Source organism: Numida meleagris, chromosome 6 (assembly GCF_002078875.1).
Source record: "Numida meleagris isolate 19003 breed g44 Domestic line chromosome 6, NumMel1.0, whole genome shotgun sequence".
In the NCBI taxonomy this organism is placed as follows: domain Eukaryota; kingdom Metazoa; phylum Chordata; class Aves; order Galliformes; family Numididae; genus Numida; species Numida meleagris.
The window spans coordinates 14,178,764-14,196,266 of NC_034414.1; the positions used below are offsets into that span (position 1 = coordinate 14,178,764).

Sequence of the window (17,503 nt, forward strand, 5' to 3'; positions counted from 1 at the left end):
GATCTTTCTACATGTTAGTATTCTCAATTTAGGGTCTTCCCAGAGACCTCCCTTCTTCCTAGGAATTCTAAGGTTGTATACAAGCGAGATGTGTGGTCCTGTGTTTAGGTTACAGAATTGGGAACCATTCAACTTTTACTCCTGCACAAATCTAATCTTCATTTCAGCTGTACCCAAATGTAAAACTGATTTATACACAGGGTCTTTATTCATTTATTACATATTAACATCTTTCAAGATAACAAGTGACCTAAACACTGAAAATACATTTTTAACTTACACTTCAAGTCTTACTGGTTATAAAGGGTGAAAACACACCTTGCTCCCTGAGTTTGCAGAAGGAGTTACAACATCAAGTGGTACAAATTGCCTCCATTCATTTTAATGGGAGGTTAAGTGACCATAATTAGGCCTATGAAGTCAAGTGTTAGCCTTTCCACTGCTGAGCCTCATGTCAGAAAATTGCTGGAAGGATTATCCAGCATAAACTCACTTGTACTTTTCTGACCTTTGAGTCCCTTCAAAAGTTTAGGAAAAGGAGGTCAGCAAAGATATTATTGTGTAGGAATGACGCAGCAAACACCGCTCATGTAAACAACTGTGAGGTCTTCTGATTATTTAGATCATTGAAGCACTTACTACTGTCCTTCAGAATTAGCAGAAAAGTGATGTTTATAGTATCGCTAACTAAAAAAATGTTGGACTCCCAACAGCACGGGATTCAGTCCAGCAGTAGCAGCAGATGCAGTTAAGTTTAATAATCCAGTGCATTTCAACAATTCTTCTACTATTGCACGTTGTAACATCTGATATTAAAATGTATGGAAAGACGGCACATAGAAACAGCTTCAAAACTCGCAGAGGAATAGTACAGCAAACAGCACACCCAAGTTTACTCTAAATTCATTGTATGTCACATCTGATGTGCAAATGGGTTAATTACTGAGAATGTACGGGACACTGTAGGCAGGGTCTAAGGAGAAAGCATTTGCAAAAATGTTCCCACCGGTGCCATCATTCATGTAGCTAAATAGGTGTTAGTCCTAATGTTGACAAGGTCAGACTCCTTTTTACAGCCATCTCCATTAGATTTCTCAAAACAGGTTTAATTAAAAATAGGTCTGGATTCCAGAGGCTTGTCTACAGTTGAGCTCCCACGGGTGCTAACACCTGCTGAGCTAAACAGTGAGAACAGTGAAGGAGGAGGAGGGGATGTTGTTGTTTTTTTTTAATTTCCATGATGTTGATGTAACTGTAGAGTTTACCAGTGGCTTTTTTCTTTCAGTTCTTTTAAGTAACGTTAGGATAATTATAATTTAATCTGATAAAAGGTTGCTGTTTTAGTTACTTGGCATAGATATATAGATTTGATTTCCATTAAAAAAAAAATCAGCATTAAAAAGTAGGATTTGATAGCAAAAGTAAAAATCTCTAACTTAAACCTTTCTCACCACATTCCAGAAGGGGAAAAAAAGGCAGGCAGACTCTGGAATTGCAAGATATTGTTGATCCACAGCCTTCTATGATTTGAGGTATTTTTTTAGCGTGAAAATATTATGCTTGGACTGATCATGTATTTGTCCAGTTACAGCCTGAGAATAGAGTAAACAGCCCTGAATCTCCAAGAAATAGTATTTGGAAAAGAAAGGACAACAATTCTTACATGTGGAGCAGCTGGGGCACTACTGTGACACTTAAGGGTGTATCGACTACGACTTTCCACCTTTGAGACTCCTGCAGTAAGTTAATGGATATGTACATCGCACTGGAACACATAAAATGATGTTTTATGAAGCGAGCAAGCAAAAGCAGTCATGAGAAATATGCTCCGTGTCATTCAGGTAAACCACACTAGAGCAGCCAGTGAGGCTCACCGGGAAGAACAACACTTCCACCTAGTGGGCAACACAAAGACCAACCCAAGACCTTCCAAAAACACGGTTATTTTTCCAGTCATAAGCAGTTTTAACTTGAAACTGGATTAATGAGAGAAAACACAGCTGGTAAAAATGGTGGGAAAGCCCTGCTACTCTGACTCACGGCAGATGCAAAATAATTCTCATTAAAAAAGGATTTTACAGTGGTTACCAAACTTTCCTAAATTAGGCAGATAATAACAATGGACTGCATAGGGCCTGTTTTGGCCTGAATCACACCATGAATGAGAATGAAGGCAAAACCTTCCGCTTCAGAAAGAATGCTGGCTTTCTGGCCTCGCCCAGCATTTAAAGCTGGTGTGAACACAGAACTGGGAGCTCACTGTCTGAGACACCAGAAATAGCAATGAAAAGTAAAGAACAAAAGAAGAAAAAAAAGGACAAAAAAAAAAAGAGACAAACCTAAAGATTAGAATTCACAGGCGACTACAATAGAATTAAAAACAGTAAAGAGCCCAGGAATGAGGTGAAGGGAAAACATGCAGACATCTGCTTAAACGGTCAGTTTCCTCACCTAGGGTGCTGTACCACAAAAACTTTAAGGTGATTCCCTGACTCCACTCATGGCACAGGTGATAACACAGCATTCTATAATAACCTAGAGTGATATTGTTGGATAGGACAAGACTGCAAGGGACGCTTGTTCTTTCAGGAATCAAGAACACTCCTCAGCCACAGCAACACAGAGGTCTGCACAGAACAATTTGCCCAGTAGACACAATAGGGCAATTCCCAGCACTATTGGTGTACAACCACTTCCAGTACTACGCTAGGTAATGCAATAGTTGCGAATAAGGAGATGACAACTATTCTAAGCTCAGAAATTGAACTTGAATTAAATGCACATGGGAACTGTCTTAAATGAGTGGCTTTCCATAGAAATACAACATTTTGCTTTCCATTCTTTACCCTTGAATTTGTCTGCGGGTTGCAGACTGCCCCCATTCTCGATTCAGCAGACACAGAAACAAGACTGCGTTAAATACAGTAAAATAAAATTTGAGAACTGACCAAAATTCACTAGAGATGCACGTCTGCTTCAGTTTAGGGAAGCAAGTCTCTAAAAGCATGAGCCATCACCACCAAGAGGCTGTGACAACAGAAAGTGCCTCCAATTACCTACTAAGGAACATCACCCAGAGAAAGTAACTCCTAAGACAAAATCACTCCTGACATTCAATTCCTCAGCTATGCTCTTAATAAATTAGTCATACCTAATCTCTTGCAGACAGAAACCCCGCAGACAATAGTCTGCCCTCCAAGAGGGGGAATTTGTCCAACAAAACAGAGACTCTTCCTTGAAAAAGGCCTGTTTTCTTTGTCATCAAAACACGAGCCTTCATCAAGAGGAGGTTTGCCTTGAACTCCATCACAGTAAATGAAGGCTAGCCCTCATTTAAACATAAAACTGTTACTTTCTATTAACACTGTATTTCATGCTGTTCTTTTATAGATAAGGCCTGTCTACAAAAAAAGAGAGTTCTTGATTTTCCTTCCACAGCCCTCCCTAGAAGGGACTTAAAGAAAAACTTCTAAGATCATTTACAGTCTGAGAAATTAAAAAATAAATGAATATCATTATTTCCCATTGTCTATGCATCTTTCATCTCATCACAAGTCCGTGTGAATTGTTACACAGTCTTTAAACTGTAAGATCTCGCAACGTTCCCCCACACTAACTCAGTGTCCCAGGACAGAGTAACACAGAGGTTGCGTTGCCAACAACAACTTTGAACTTATGGTTTTACAACCATAAATAGCATCCCTTTAATGTAATTTTGGTACGTGAAAGGTTTTTCTTTCACGGGTGGCATTTTTTTCCTTGTAGCCAGGTAAGCCCAAGAGAAGTCTGAACTATAATACGCTCCTGTTACGAAAGAAACTCATAAGAACATGAAGCTCCTTTTCCACTGGGCAACCAACATATGTTTTAGAACCCAGTTTAGCCACAAAGCACACTTATTAGACATGACTAAAAGCTCTCCAGGGAATATGCCTTAGTCTTCTCAGAGATCCAAAGAGCTTTAACCCAACCCTTACAATATATTCTTTTACTTACTGGACATTTCAGCAATCAACCACACAAGTCATGAACTTTCCAGAGTACAGGGTCAGTATGAAACTCACTGGCAAAGCAGCACCATATGACATCAGACCATAACTTACATAGAAGCCTCAGACAAAAATGGGACTTGAAAACTAACATTTTGTTTGAATTTGTTTTTCAACTAAGTCATTTAGATCAGCGAATGTCTTTATACGTTCTGGAACACATTAAAGAAAATGTCTGTGCTAGAGGACTGGAAGAAATAGTCAGCCAACTGGACAATTCACTAAGCATTACTTCCAGCTTGGCTGATTAACAGCTCCTTCTTCTTTCCCCACAAGCATCCATGTTAACTCACCAGCTGTACATAGGCGACTTTGTAATCTGGCTTCTTCACTCTCTGATTCTTATGGTTTCTCCTGTTGTTTGCACCTGCGGAACAGAAGAGGCCCATGTGTAACTACACAGGACTTCCAAGCACCCGAAAGCAAGACCAGGCTGAAGGGGGGGCTTCACCAACCTTGATGTTTTGTTAAGATTAATGTTATTCCTTCAATATCAACATACATACTACACAGTAGTATCACAATTACTAAAATGTACTGAAGTTGGTAAATACTGCTCACATGTAAGGAGAGGACACATCACCATACTCAAACTGCTGACTTGCTTTCATGGTCACAACAGAAATTTTGCAAAGCAGCAAAGAGGAAATTCTTGTGAGTAGAGGGCCGAGAGAAATAAACTGTCCTCCCAGAGTTAACAGCTGCAGTCAAATAATGAGGAAATGACCACTAAGCAGCTTCAGACTGGTCAATTTTTACTGCCCAATTAATGAGAATGATCTTTTGTTATACACGAGAAAATTACACTCCATATCCAAAAGAAACCTAAAACAAACAAAGCACCTTCGCTTTCTGCAAGTTGTGCTCAATAGTTCATTTTACTCCCTGCATATTAAAGGATTAAACCTCCTGAATTATGGGACATCCTAAACCTTTCCTCTTGTATCCCTGACTATACACATATTACCATCACTTCCGTAAGTAGCGAGGAACTAACAAGGTTACAAGGACAAGCAAAAATATTTTTCAGTGCTGTCTGAAACTGAACGTTTTTGGTATTAAGGCTTAATTTTAGTTTTTACATATTGCAGATGATCTTTGTTTTCTTTCTATTCTTCTATATATTCTGAGTTTTACAACCTTCTCTTGATGCTTTATCTTTCATTCTCCATTTTTCACTATTACAGCTCTTTTTACCCTATGCCTTTTTAAAAATTGTCCCTACTCTTAGGATTAGAAACACACCAGTCAACTCCTTTCCCAGTCAGTGCTTGAAAAAGAAGAATCCTGTCCTAACCAATAAGTCACTGTCCATGTGATTAAAACATAAATAACATAAATGACATAAAAATTATATTCTTGACTTTGTACAGCATACAAAATACATAGAGAAGCTCTGCAGAAGGAAGCATTCCTATGTGAATGTGATTTTACGTAATGTTAGCCTAGCTCAATTAGAGTCCCTGTGCACCAAGTGTGAGCTCCTCATAACTAGGAATGCTTTTTGGTGTTTTTGTTTGTTTGTTTGTTTGGGGTGGAGGTTGTTTTTTTGGCTGGTTTGTTTGTTTCTTTGGGTTTTTTTGGCTTTTTTTTTCGCTGGTTTGTTTGTTTCTTTGGGTTTTTTTGGCTTTTTTTTTCGTAGTGATAGTTTTGTTTTTTTGTGAGGTTTTTTGTGAGGTTTTTTTGGTACAAGTGTAGCGCAGAGAAAACCACAGTGAGTGGATACATACAAGTCTATAGCAGAAACGTGGTAACTACAGGGGGAACAAAAAAGAAATTTCGTTAAGATGTGTTCCTGATATTATCTGCTTGTCTAATAATGGAGTATTTTTTTTTCCTTCTACACACTCTGGCTTTTGTCAGACCATAACACATCCTCTCTGAGCAAGCTAGGTAATCTCATGAGGCAGCTCCTTCTGAAGGGAGTGAGACACCCACTGGTCTTCATGGAGAAATGGTACCAACTGCAAAAGCATTTGGCACGGGTCAGAAAACAGCCAAGATGTTAAGACTTCTCCAATTAAGTTTTTAAAAGAAAATGCTGATATTGTAATCTAATCAAAGCATTCAAATATGGAGTGGTACACAGGAAGCGGTACATACTTATTTTAAGGAACAAATAAACAGATGAGCAAGGAAACTGTATCAATCCCTTTGAATTGCTCAACTGCACTTACCGTACTGTATCCTGGTCCTCACAGCAGCTACTGGCACATTATAGATTTTCTCAAGGTAATTCTTGATATCCACTTTTGTCATTCTAAGCAAGGAGATAGCATTTTGGGGAAAGAAAGAAGCAAAAGTATAAATATTTAACGACAGGGAAAGAAAGAAGCAAAAGTATAAATATTTAAACTAAACTCAAAACAGAGTCAGAGTAGCTACAGGCATGTTGACAGCATGGAATAAATTTGTCTTCCCCCTTTAACCAGACCAAGGTAGATTCACTGTACAAAAGTATAAACTCAAACCATATACCACTAGAGCAACTCATAACCATAAACTGCAACAGTTGTAAACACTTTATTCTCTGTAACCTCAGCAGTGACAACATGTGGTATGTTCTGCATTCAGCCACCGAGGAAGTTGTGCGATGCAGAAGGCCCTTCCTTCAACCCCAGGAGCAACACCTGGCTCCTCATCCCCTCAGGCAAGGAAAGAGCTGCTGGTTGGAAAAAGGAGACGGGGGCTGCTCGCTCCGGGGCCGACGTGCCGCCCTCCGCCCGCACTCACTCCATGGAGACGCGGAACTGAACGGTGTCCTCGGGCTGCGGCACACCGGGCCGCACCGCTAGCATGAAGAAGTTGGGGCGGAAAATCCGCAGCTGGGGGCCGCCCAGCTGGAACAGGGGGTACCTGTGGGGAGAAGAAGCCCCGATAAGCAACCAACCGGCAGCGCTCCACCGCCAGCCCCGTCCCTCCCCCACGCCGCCCAGCCTGCTCACACAGCCCGCCTGCTGCCCGCCGCCATGGCCGCCGCCCGGCCCGGAAGTGCTGCGGCCACAGAGCGGCGTCCCGCGGGGGAACGGCTGCCGCTGACGCCCCCTGCTGGAGCGGAGGAGCGGCGTGAGGGTGGGATTCGGCGGGTCCACAGCGCCTCTATGCTGGGACCCCTCTCAAGGCTGCCCTCTACAGTCACAGTGGGGCTCATTCGCAGTCCAGGCCCGGGAGAGCGGGCAGGTGGTGGTTGGAGGCCGCCTCTTACTACAGAATCACAGAATCGTTAAGGTTGGAAAAGACCACTAAGTTCACCAAGTTCAACCATCAACCCATCCCCACTATGCCCACTGCCCACGTCCCTCAGTCCCACATCTCTACAGTTCTTGAACACCTCCAGGGACGGTGACTCCACCAGCTCCCTGTGCAGCCTGTGCCAATACCCAACCACTCCTTCTGAGAAGAGATTTTTCCTAGTACTAAACCTGAAATGTCACTTCTCGCAGGGATGGCAGGGAGGCTCATTTCTACTGGCCCTGCCTCCACAGCGAGGTCGTCTGAAATCTCCTGGATGTATGTTCTGCTGTCTTCATGACAGCACTGTGATTTTCTTTTCCTCACTGGTCGCTGCAGCATAAATGTGCTCATGGAGAGCCTGAGAACGTAAGCTGGCACTAGAAGTTTAGTAGGAAACCAGGTGGGAAACCTCTGGTGGGCTTCCTTCCAATGAGGTGCCTCCAAGGCTGGTGACAGCAGCTCTACACAACAGCTCAAGTCCCATGTTTGTTAGCAGCTGTTCTGTGTCTCTGGCCCCATTTGGCATTTGTATTGAAATAACTACAGAATTCATCGGATTTTAATGCTATATGTTGATTAACTGCCTCAATAAACATTTCAGCATAATATTTGAGTTAAAAGTGCTCTGTGCTGTACTGTGTCATCTGCGTTTAAGAAATGCCATGTGCTGAAAGCTACTACTTCCGTGGATTCATTCCTCCACACCCAAGTCCTTTCATCACTCAAACTTTTAAGTCTGCTTCAACTGCATTTGGCTTCCAGACAGGCATACAGATTTTGAGCTCCCTCAGAACAGAGTTGGGTTTTCTTATCTGCCTGCATGGAGGCTGTAAAACTGGCCCCGAGTCCTAGTTCTTAATTAATGACACCAAACCTCATTCCCACTTGCAGAACCAGATCAAATCATACTAGATAAGCATTTGGTCCAAACCCCAGTTGCCATTAAGTAAAATATGAAACACCATTCCAGAGAGCTGATGTTGAAGTAGGTACTGGTTGCGCTTTATTTACAAAATCCAGAGATTTGTACACAGCAATCTACAGGACAGCATAGGGCTGTTGTCAGGAGGATAAAGGACATGCTCAGCAGGAATTGAAGATGCCAGCAAGGAGTCTCCTCAGTTCCGCAGGGAACCTGCTTCCTTTTGACTGAGGAAGCCACCAGACCCCTCCAGAAAGAGAAAAAGCAGCAGCAATAGCCAACCCAGGCCGATGTTGCAATTTTAGTTATCGCTGAGGCACAGGAACACAAGTGGTTTGTGAAGGAAGAAAGAGCAGACCAGCATGGTTTCGGCACATCACTAAGGGCCATCCTGCCTGGTTCTTTACTTCCAGCGCCCACCAACCTTGCCTTTGGCTCCTGCCTTCTTGCTGCTGTAATACAAAAGGCAAGAAAAACACGTCAGTTTGAGGGAAGCAGCAGGGCTCTCTGTGACCACTACTCATTTCTGACTCTCAGATTAGCATCGAGCTCCTTTTACTTTTCACGTGCTGGGCACACCCATTATAGAGCACATCCTGAGGAAAACACTGGTTGTTGTGGAAAGAGTTTCTACTTCAGAATCTTAGTGAAAGGCCAGGATGTGCATTCCTGGAAGAGGTGGACCCTTCCAGATTCCTGCATTAACAGGACAGAAGTCCAAGCAATCCCAAAACTAAGCGACAAGACTACTCTGCCACAGATTTGAAGTTTCCTGAATTCAGATTTGCTTTGATCTGGATTTGAATGTGTTTCTAGAGAAAATTTCCTTCTCATCAGGGAGCTCTTGTCAAGTTCCCCAGATGTTCTAGCTATCTGGTAGTTGAGATAACAAGCTGAACATTAATTTAAATACAACTAAAAACGGTTTCACTCTAGCACAGGCAGAGTAACTTCTTTCTTAGAACAAGTCTCCAAAACAATACAAAGTGTTTAGGCCTCCCTTTGTATCAATATTCCAATCTTGCTCATATTGTATGTGGGATCAGTCCAGCTACAGTCCCCACACAAAAGCGAATTCTCTCCAAACATTATCTTCTTGCATACGGAAGAGCAATGTTGCATGCAAACCACTTACCTTCTGACTGAGAAACTGGCACGCCTGGAGCCACAGAGGGACCAGGTGTGAAGTTAGTCAGGTTAGATCCTGCACTGGCTCCCATAGGCAAAGCCATGGCTTTTGTGGCACAGCACACCACCAAACCCATCTCACACACACAGGACAACGAGGCTGCTTCTTGAACCAAAAGCGCATGCAAAATGGGAGCATGTCTTTGACATGAAAGAACATGGGGTTGGGGGCAGGCACAGCATGGTGGGGGCCTTGCCATCAGTAAGGAGTCCCACTTTGGAACCACTGATTTCTCCAGAGAGCAGAGAAAGATGAGGAAGACACATGTGGGGAGATTTCTGTAGCGCTGCCCCAGCTGTTCAAGAACACTAGCTGTGTTTAGAGAAGGATGTAACACAGTGACATAGACAGTACGTATAGTGGATACTTTACCTTATGACCAAGTTAGACTTGACCTATTTGAAAAATGACCTTTTGCATGAGAGACAGTTGAAAGTTTTCTGTTTATTTTAAATTCATCTTGGTGTTCCTTTGCCAACTTTCCCACAGGTTCAAAATCCAGTATAGGAACTCTGTAGCTCGTCAAATGAAGGCAGAGTCCTTTTATCTCCACAAACGCCTGTAATGTTTGATGTTATGCCTAACCTTTAGAATGTGCTTAAGGAGATTTAATAAAAATCTGAAGCAAAAGGATCACTTGATCCTCGTCTAACACATCAGCAGACATTGCTTTGGAACGCTACAGTCTGTTTTGGATAGAAATTCAAATACACAGAAATCTCATCATCTGTGGACTGCCCGGTGCAACCTTTTCAAATATTGTCATATTGTACTGAGAATATATTGTATCTTTTGGGGAACAGTTATGCATTAATAATACAGGCTGCAGTGCCCCTCAAAAGAGCAGCAACACCCAGACAAACCACTGCACCTTTCTGCAGCTGCACATTCAGCTGAGGTTTATCAGTCTACGGCTCTGTCCAGAAAATACCATGGGAAGGCCCAGTCTTATGTTTCGCACTACTGACAACTGAACTCCCAGTGCTGGTTTCATCTGATATGGCAAGGTTGTGTGGTGAAGTGGGAAGGCAGTGCCTGGTCACTCCTATCAGCCAAAGGTGTTATCAGTGATCCCTGTTTCATCCCGACATTGCTTTGCTAAGAAGGTTAGGAAACACTGAGAAGACCAAATCCCGTCAGTGCAGAGTTCTCCTTGCTTGCTTCTCTGCAGCTCCTCACTTATGTCTGTTACTTTTCTACATGCTCTAGCTCCCAGGTTTCTTCTAGCCCTGGTCTCTCACAAGTTCACTGCAAACATGTAAAATAGTTAAAGACATGAGACTCAGAAAAATCAGATTAAATAGAAGTCATATGAAGAAGGAAAATGGGAGGAGAGGGATGAGTGAAAAGAACTTATAACAGTAATCCTATGATGTTAGTTTTGTTACGCACCATTCTTAGCAATCACTTGTTTACCCATTGTAAACAAGAGTTGTATCTGCTTGTGTATTCAAAGCACCTCAGTCAGGTGTTTGAAAATCCCAGCAATTAGCAGATGGAAATTGTACAGGCATGGCATGAAGAAACGTGGTTTTTATTTACTAGCTGTTATGTTCACTTCATTTTGCCCTTCATTTTCTCAGCGTGAGGCAGAATGGGAGTTACCCTTCCAACTTTAGCCTCATTTCATTGCAACAAGAAAATGTTGTTGAGGCTGAAGTGATTACTTTGAACACTGAGAAGATATCCCCAGCCAGGAGCTAGGAAGGGGATATGGATACTTACTGTTTCTGAGCCTGATCAATCCGGTTCCTGAGAGTGACAATCTGAAAACAACACACATGACTAGGGTTTTTAGAGATAAAGAAACTTTGTTCCATCGCAGAGAGGAGAGTTTTACCTGCTGAAGTGCTGGAGACAGGTGCCTGTGATAGGGATTAATGCTCCCTTTAAAATAAAAGCTCACTCTTTCTTGAAAGAGTGAAATGTTACTCCTTGGCAATAAATCTTTAAGCCAATTTCACATTTCAAGGGAAAGAGCTAGAATTTCATAATCATTTCTAGTAAAGTCCCTATCCATACAAATTAATCTACTGTGAACTCACATGTCAAACTGCAGGCAGATGAACTGGAATGGGCGTCATTCTGATCAGCTGGAAACGTCTTTCATGGCCTCACCCCATGTATGAGTTGACCTCACCTTCTCACTCTTTCTCTACTCCTACATGTTAGGAAAAGCATAAGCTTGAAGTCCAGTAGACTTTGGAAGGAGACATCAGGAATTGAGGCCAAACATTCTGCCAGAAAACCTTTGTTAGCTGGAAGAGCAGGAGGTGAGAAGCCTGCAGAAGTCACTACCTTCCTGGTCTATCATCTAATTAGAGCTATTCATCTAATTGTAAAGTTGCTGAAGATGGCAATTTAAAGGAGAGCTTCAACAACCACTGAGGAAAAGGTTGGGATGGGGGCTCTGAACATCTTCTCAAGTTCTCTTGGTGACTGCAAGCCATTGGAGCATCTGTCTGACAAAATGCTGTCTAACTTTGTTTTGCTATGGGTAGACTTAGATTTCAACCCGATGCATGGAAAGCAAACACCTACCTTTTGCAGCATAAGCATGTTATGGCCTGACTTAGCATTGCAATCCTGGCCCATAGCCCTGGACTCACTACTGAAATCCCAGGACCTCCAGTGCAGTGGAAAAGCCCCAGAAAATGAGAATGTGATAGGGAGTCCTCTTCTGCCCCTTCACCTTCTCATTTGTAACCAAGTCAAGATTCTACCTAGCTTTTCTTGTGTGGAAAAATGCACTGGCCAAGACATACACTTTGCTCCTGCTTCTGGTATACTTTAAAATTTTCCACTGCCTCTGCATGTCCAAGAACCAATGACCCAACATTTGAATACTTAAAGCAGTGTTTGATATTCCCCACATGCAAAACAAGAGTAAAAAGTCATACATTCAGGTTGGCCCAAAAAACAGTATTTCCTGGGTTGTGTCTTTCCATGGCAAACAGACAAAATAAGAGACTGAAACATTAGCAGGAACAGGACAATACAAGGAAGGAAAGCGCAGCTCCTCAGCTGCTTTTGTACTTACTCATGGAACTTTTAGTATCTGCTGCAGCAGTTTAAATTGTTTATTGCAACTGGCTATTTTTCCCAAGTGTGGAGGAAAACCAGCTCTCTCTTCAGGTTGACTCAAGGATTTAAGACTTACCTTCACTGACAACCTTGCCATAGTGACCGTAACACTCACTCTCCAAGGAAGCACCAAAGAGCAACAGATTCTAGAGCTGAAGAGCAGCTCCATTCCTGTGTGTTCCGATTCCTTCCTTCATCTCTCCCTTGTATCCTCACTCATCTCTCCTTCATTCTCTTTGCTGTTTTCACTTACCTTTCTCCTCACTTTCTTTTCCTGCTGTATCTTCCCTTACTCTCCCAATTCTAACATCTCAGCTGTGCATTTTCCTTCTACTTTGCCATTATTTGCACTCTGTGGCCTTGATTTTCCTTATCCATTTGTCTGTATAGAGACCTCATTACCATAGCATATACAACACACCTGCCACTGCCTTAACTCCTGCTGTTTCACACTCAGATGACCTGTTATCCTTAAGCTAACCCCCTTCAGTATTTTGGATCTGGGTAGCCATGAAGCCATGAGGTGAAGAGCCTTCTCACACCCCACAGCATTCTTTTCTATGAGGTCCAGAACACTGCTTGTGCATCCCTAAGCTTCTGCTTCTATCTCAGGTGTGCTGTAGTGATTCCTCCATGCAAATAAAAGCAGAGGTTGGGACAGAGAATTATTTATAGAGATGAACTGAGTGGGCTACATGCTCAGATCTTCAGCTACAACCCTGTTAGATCCTGACTCTTCTCCTAAATTACATCTCTTTTCAAAGAACACGAAGGGAGAGAAAAAGGAAGTGAAGGGAGACACACAAGATGCATTTTTCTCTTTTCCCTCTGCTCTTGGAGCCAAGTGCCAGTTTCCGTCTGGCACCGGATCTCTGACCATGCTGCAGGCTCATGCATTTCGTAGCCTTTGCTGCTGCTGCTACACAGGCAAGTTCATTGTACTTACTACTTGGAAAGCTCCTGCAGCCTGCAACGTAGTGTTAAAATCTAAGAGAGATTGAGATAATTACATTGGTGTTGCTCATTCCCTGTCTGTGTGTGTGTCTGTATAATTGGGAATTAAAAGTGGAGCAAGACAACGTGATCCCGTAGGATTTCTTAGCCACCGAGACCTGGTGTAGGTGACTTGTTATGAAGGAAACATGTCCACTTTGTATTACCATACGACAGTGCAGTCAGATGCTCCTGTCTGGAGGTAGGTTTCAGTAACTCCAGAGAACTCGTTCCATAGGGAGTCTGTCTGGGGCAGGTATGAAACTTAAAACATTCAAGTATGAAACCAAAGACACTTTAAAACATTACTTTGTGATGGAGATGAGTGAATTGAGACTCTGATTTTTTTGGGCCACAGTTACCTATAAGATAAACAAGAATGAACGAAGTGTGTTTGAGTAGGTGCATTTTCCATTGACGCTGGCTTTCCAAGAGGGCACTGAAAGCCTTGAGAGTAATCTATGAAATTTCAGCCTAAAATGTGAAATCCAGACCAAGTACATCAGGGGGACTGTAGTTCCAGGTGCATTTCTGCTTAAATATTCCAAAAGGTCATTGGAGAACTAAATGTTATTGCCATTGTACAGATTTTGCCAGAGGATTCTTGGAGATTTTAACGTTTCTGAGCTAGTATCATTAGAAAAATGGATTTTCCACTCACCTCATATTTTTTCCTCTTTATTTGCTCAGCAAAGTCATACTTTTCAGTCTGCAGCTGGTATAACCAGTCCCACAATTCCTTAGCCTTGTCCCTACGTGGTTACAGGGAAAGGACAAGAGGAGAAACACATCATGTCACATATTTTCTACAGTTTTCACATCACTATTAGTGAGATTTTTTACATTTTATTCAGTTCCATTCATCCATCCTGCCAACTTCTTCTGGCCTCTGACAGCTACTTAACTATGAAAGTTTGTCAAGGTCACACTTCACATGAGAACATTTTAGCCTTCTACTCTTGCATGTACCACACACTAATATGTTTCTGCCAGATTTAATTTTTCCCCTAACTTGTAATGATAGAAAAGAGTCCAGAGGAATAAGATGAGAAGGAAGATGGAGCAAATGCCTCAGAGATGAGCAGAGCAGCTGCCATTGTGCAATCTCATCTGCTTCAGGGCTGAGGTTAAACTCCACTATGTTGAGTCCAGGCCATCATGTGAAGACTGCTCTGCACCTGAGCACTCAGCTCCCAAGCCTCCAGCCTCAGTGGTATTTTTACTCATACCTTAGCAGCTCTAACTACCCCGGGAATGCTGCGATAGTAGATACCAATCTGTGGGTTTGTTCAGCTTACTTCTGAGCTGGGTTTAAAGTTTGTGCCTAGTCCACTGGATGACATCCTAATTAGGACAGGCTGACAGGCCATTTCAATAATATCCCATGTCTCATTTCCCCCTCTGTTCTCCAGATGAAGGAAAAGCAGAACTTGATATTGTCCCTTGAGGAATTTCAAGGAAAGCCTCCTCCTCTCCCTCATTTTTTTTGCTAGAGAAGACCCCAGGACAGTAAGTCCAAATTTCAATGGATTACATTACAGAAGGTGAGGGTAAGCATGCTACCTCAGCTTGTCTTCATTAAGGTGGTCAATGTTCAAAGGCTTGCGCCTCTCTGCCAGGACCTTCTTCTTTGTCTCTCTAGCTGTTTGCTTCTTCCCTCTCTTCTGATCAGCCTATTTTCGAAACATGAATTCATGTCAGACTGCAGAAACGCAGGCTGAATGAAATAAGTTCAGTAACAGAGCATGTAAGACAAGTTGCTATGGATCCAGAAGAAGGAAAGTCAAGTTTTTTTCTCAACCTGTCATATAGACTCTTTCGTGTCAACCCAGTGTTTAACGCTTGATCCATGCATTTACCTTTGCCAGATAGCTGCTGTATGTGGCACCCATAGAGGACAGAGCCTTCTTCTTCTTGAGATCATCCTCAGCTTTTCTCTTGGCATCTTCTTCCTCTCTCCGTGCCTTTTCCTCCTGCAGAGTGCAAGACACAGAAACAAGTTATTCTAAGGGAGACTCTCAGCTTCTCTAGCAACCAGCGTCACTGCAGGGAGCGTGATCAGGTAAGACATATGTGAGTACTGGCAACTCCCGTGTCCTGCCCCTGCTTTAAGAGCATGGTCTTTTTTTTCTCTGGACCAAGATAGACAGAACCTGTAGTTTCTTTCCATCTCCAGAAATCTCCTCCGTGTGGATGCTGAAACAAAAAGAGACATGAGGATGCTTACCGCAAGCCGTGCCTGACGCTCCTTCTCCTTCTCAGCCCGGATTCTCTGTTGCTCTGCTCTTTCAGCTCTGCGTTTCTCCTGCAAGAAGCAGTGACAGAGGCTTGAAGCCAGCCCTGTGGCTTCATCTGCCTCTCGCAATCCCCACCACCAAGAGCTTTGGCTTGCAGAGAACGAGCCATCAGCTCCCTTGTCAGGATGTGCAGGATGGGGCTGATGTGCAACTACCAGGTGTAAAATGGGGATAAGAGAGAAAACAGACGTGGGAAGAAGCCACCTGGGGGTAACATGAGTCATTTCTATGCATGGCAACACTGTCAAAGTAACAGGATTAATGGTTTAAATTCTCATCGATATCTCTCATCTATTATCATGGATGAGCAGTACAAGAACTCACAATCCTCTCCTTAAGGGCAACCAGCTCTTCTTCTTCCTTTCTCCTGGCCTCAAAGTGGCTGTCAATCAAGGCCTGCAGTTCAATCAGGTCTTTGTTCTGCCTCTTCTTTTGGATGTCCTAGAAGAGCAGCAAAAAGCTTTCAGTAAGCCCGTGGTGCGCTAGGAACACGCCCTGGAGACTCCCAGCACTCTGCCAACACACACAGAAACAAAAGGAGAAAGTGTTGCAGTTATCTACAAGCTAGCTTCAGTGAGTGTTGATACATGTCAGAGACATTCAGAGGCTCATCCAGGTGGTGGTCAGGAGCCCAGAAGGGAACAGAATCTACAACTTCTATTTCTCTGCACTGGGTTTTATCCCTAGCTTTGCTTAGCTTCCTCCTTTTACAGAGTTCAGCCAAAGGACTGGGATCTGAACCTTACCTAGAAAATGTCCCTGCATTTTTGGGTAAAGCAAACAATTCGGCAGAGATTTTCAACACAAAAAGTTCTTCATTTTTATGTCAGCTTTCTAGAAAAGTATTTGGATTTCCATTATTAATTTTTTTTGTTGTCATTTCAGGTAGAGTTTCTCAGCAGCAGTTGAGTATAGATCTGCTTCATTTCAAACTGCTCAGTAACTTTCAGATCATTTACAGCAGTGGGACAGGGGATCTTAGAGATCCTAAATCTCTTGCTCCTTTTGCTTCAAATATTCAAGGAAGAAAGACAGGCAAACAAATAAATAAATAAAGATTTTGTCTCAGTCATATTAGCCACTAATGTATCCAGAGGCCTTCAGAGAGGAGAGGGTAGCCTTTAAGGGAAAACAGGCAGCAAGCATTCTTTCTGTCCTGGACAGTATCTTCAGCTGTATTCAATATAGGTGGGGTTATGTGGGTTTGCACACATGTATAGCTCAGGTACAGACAGACCAACGCATGCAGCCTCAGGAATACTTACATCAAAATCTACTTTCTCACCCTCTGGTATTTTAGGAGCAGTTAGCCTGCAGAGAGGCAAAATCAAAAAGGAAAGGGAAGGGAAGGAATAAGAAAAAGAATAAGAAAAGGGAAAAGGGAAAACAGAAAGGGGAAAGAAGAGGGAAAAAATGTGAGAAAAGACAGGGAAAAGAGAGAAATAAAAGGATTTTCATGTTAGAAAATAGGCAGCTTTTTTTTTTTTTTTTTTTAAAAGAAAAACTGTCCTGAACTGATCTGCCCTTGAGAATGATGCTGACAAAGAGAAATGTTAATGGAGATGCAGAGGTGAGAAGCAGCCAGTCGATTGAAAACTAATCCAGAAAGCACTAGAGACCTTTGAACTTCATGGCGGTTTGTGCAGAACAGGGAGTTGTCTGTAAAAGCTCTTTCCATTCCCAAAATCTCTGGTCATTCCCTACCAGACAGAAACACAGTGGCCCACAAGGCTAT

At 42.6% G+C, this 17,503-nt stretch overlaps 2 protein-coding genes across 8 annotated transcripts in view; both read right to left on the reverse strand.

Annotated features, from left to right (window-relative positions):
• Positions 1-7,103, reverse strand: part of MRPL23 (mitochondrial ribosomal protein L23) — a 233,735-nt gene extending 226,632 nt beyond the window's left edge. For both annotated transcript variants that reach the window (XM_021400966.1, XM_021400967.1), the window contains exons 1-4: positions 6,995-7,103; positions 6,783-6,905; positions 6,227-6,309; positions 4,343-4,416 (exon numbers count right to left, since the gene is read on the reverse strand). In XM_021400966.1, the coding sequence (XP_021256641.1) occupies positions 4,343-4,416; positions 6,227-6,309; positions 6,783-6,905; positions 6,995-7,020 (306 nt within the window). In that variant the 5' untranslated portion in view covers positions 7,021-7,103. The remainder of the gene's footprint in view (positions 1-4,342; positions 4,417-6,226; positions 6,310-6,782; positions 6,906-6,994) is intronic.
• The window catches only part of TNNT3 (troponin T3, fast skeletal type), a 36,395-nt gene continuing 27,155 nt past the window's right edge, over positions 8,264-17,503 (reverse strand). For 4 of the 6 annotated variants that reach the window (XM_021402938.1, XM_021402939.1, XM_021402940.1 and 1 more), the window contains 6 exons: positions 16,093-16,209; positions 15,699-15,776; positions 15,331-15,444; positions 15,035-15,144; positions 14,133-14,223; positions 8,264-8,657 (listed from right to left, as the gene is read on the reverse strand). In XM_021402938.1, coding sequence (XP_021258613.1) covers positions 8,511-8,657; positions 14,133-14,223; positions 15,035-15,144; positions 15,331-15,444; positions 15,699-15,776; positions 16,093-16,209 — 657 coding nt within the window. In that variant the 3' untranslated portion in view covers positions 8,264-8,510. Of the gene's footprint in view, positions 8,658-11,119; positions 11,161-14,132; positions 14,224-15,034; positions 15,145-15,330; positions 15,445-15,698; positions 15,777-16,092; positions 16,210-17,033; positions 17,080-17,503 lie in introns of all 6 variants that reach the window. The other 2 variants (XM_021402942.1, XM_021402937.1) reach the window with 2 other exon arrangements.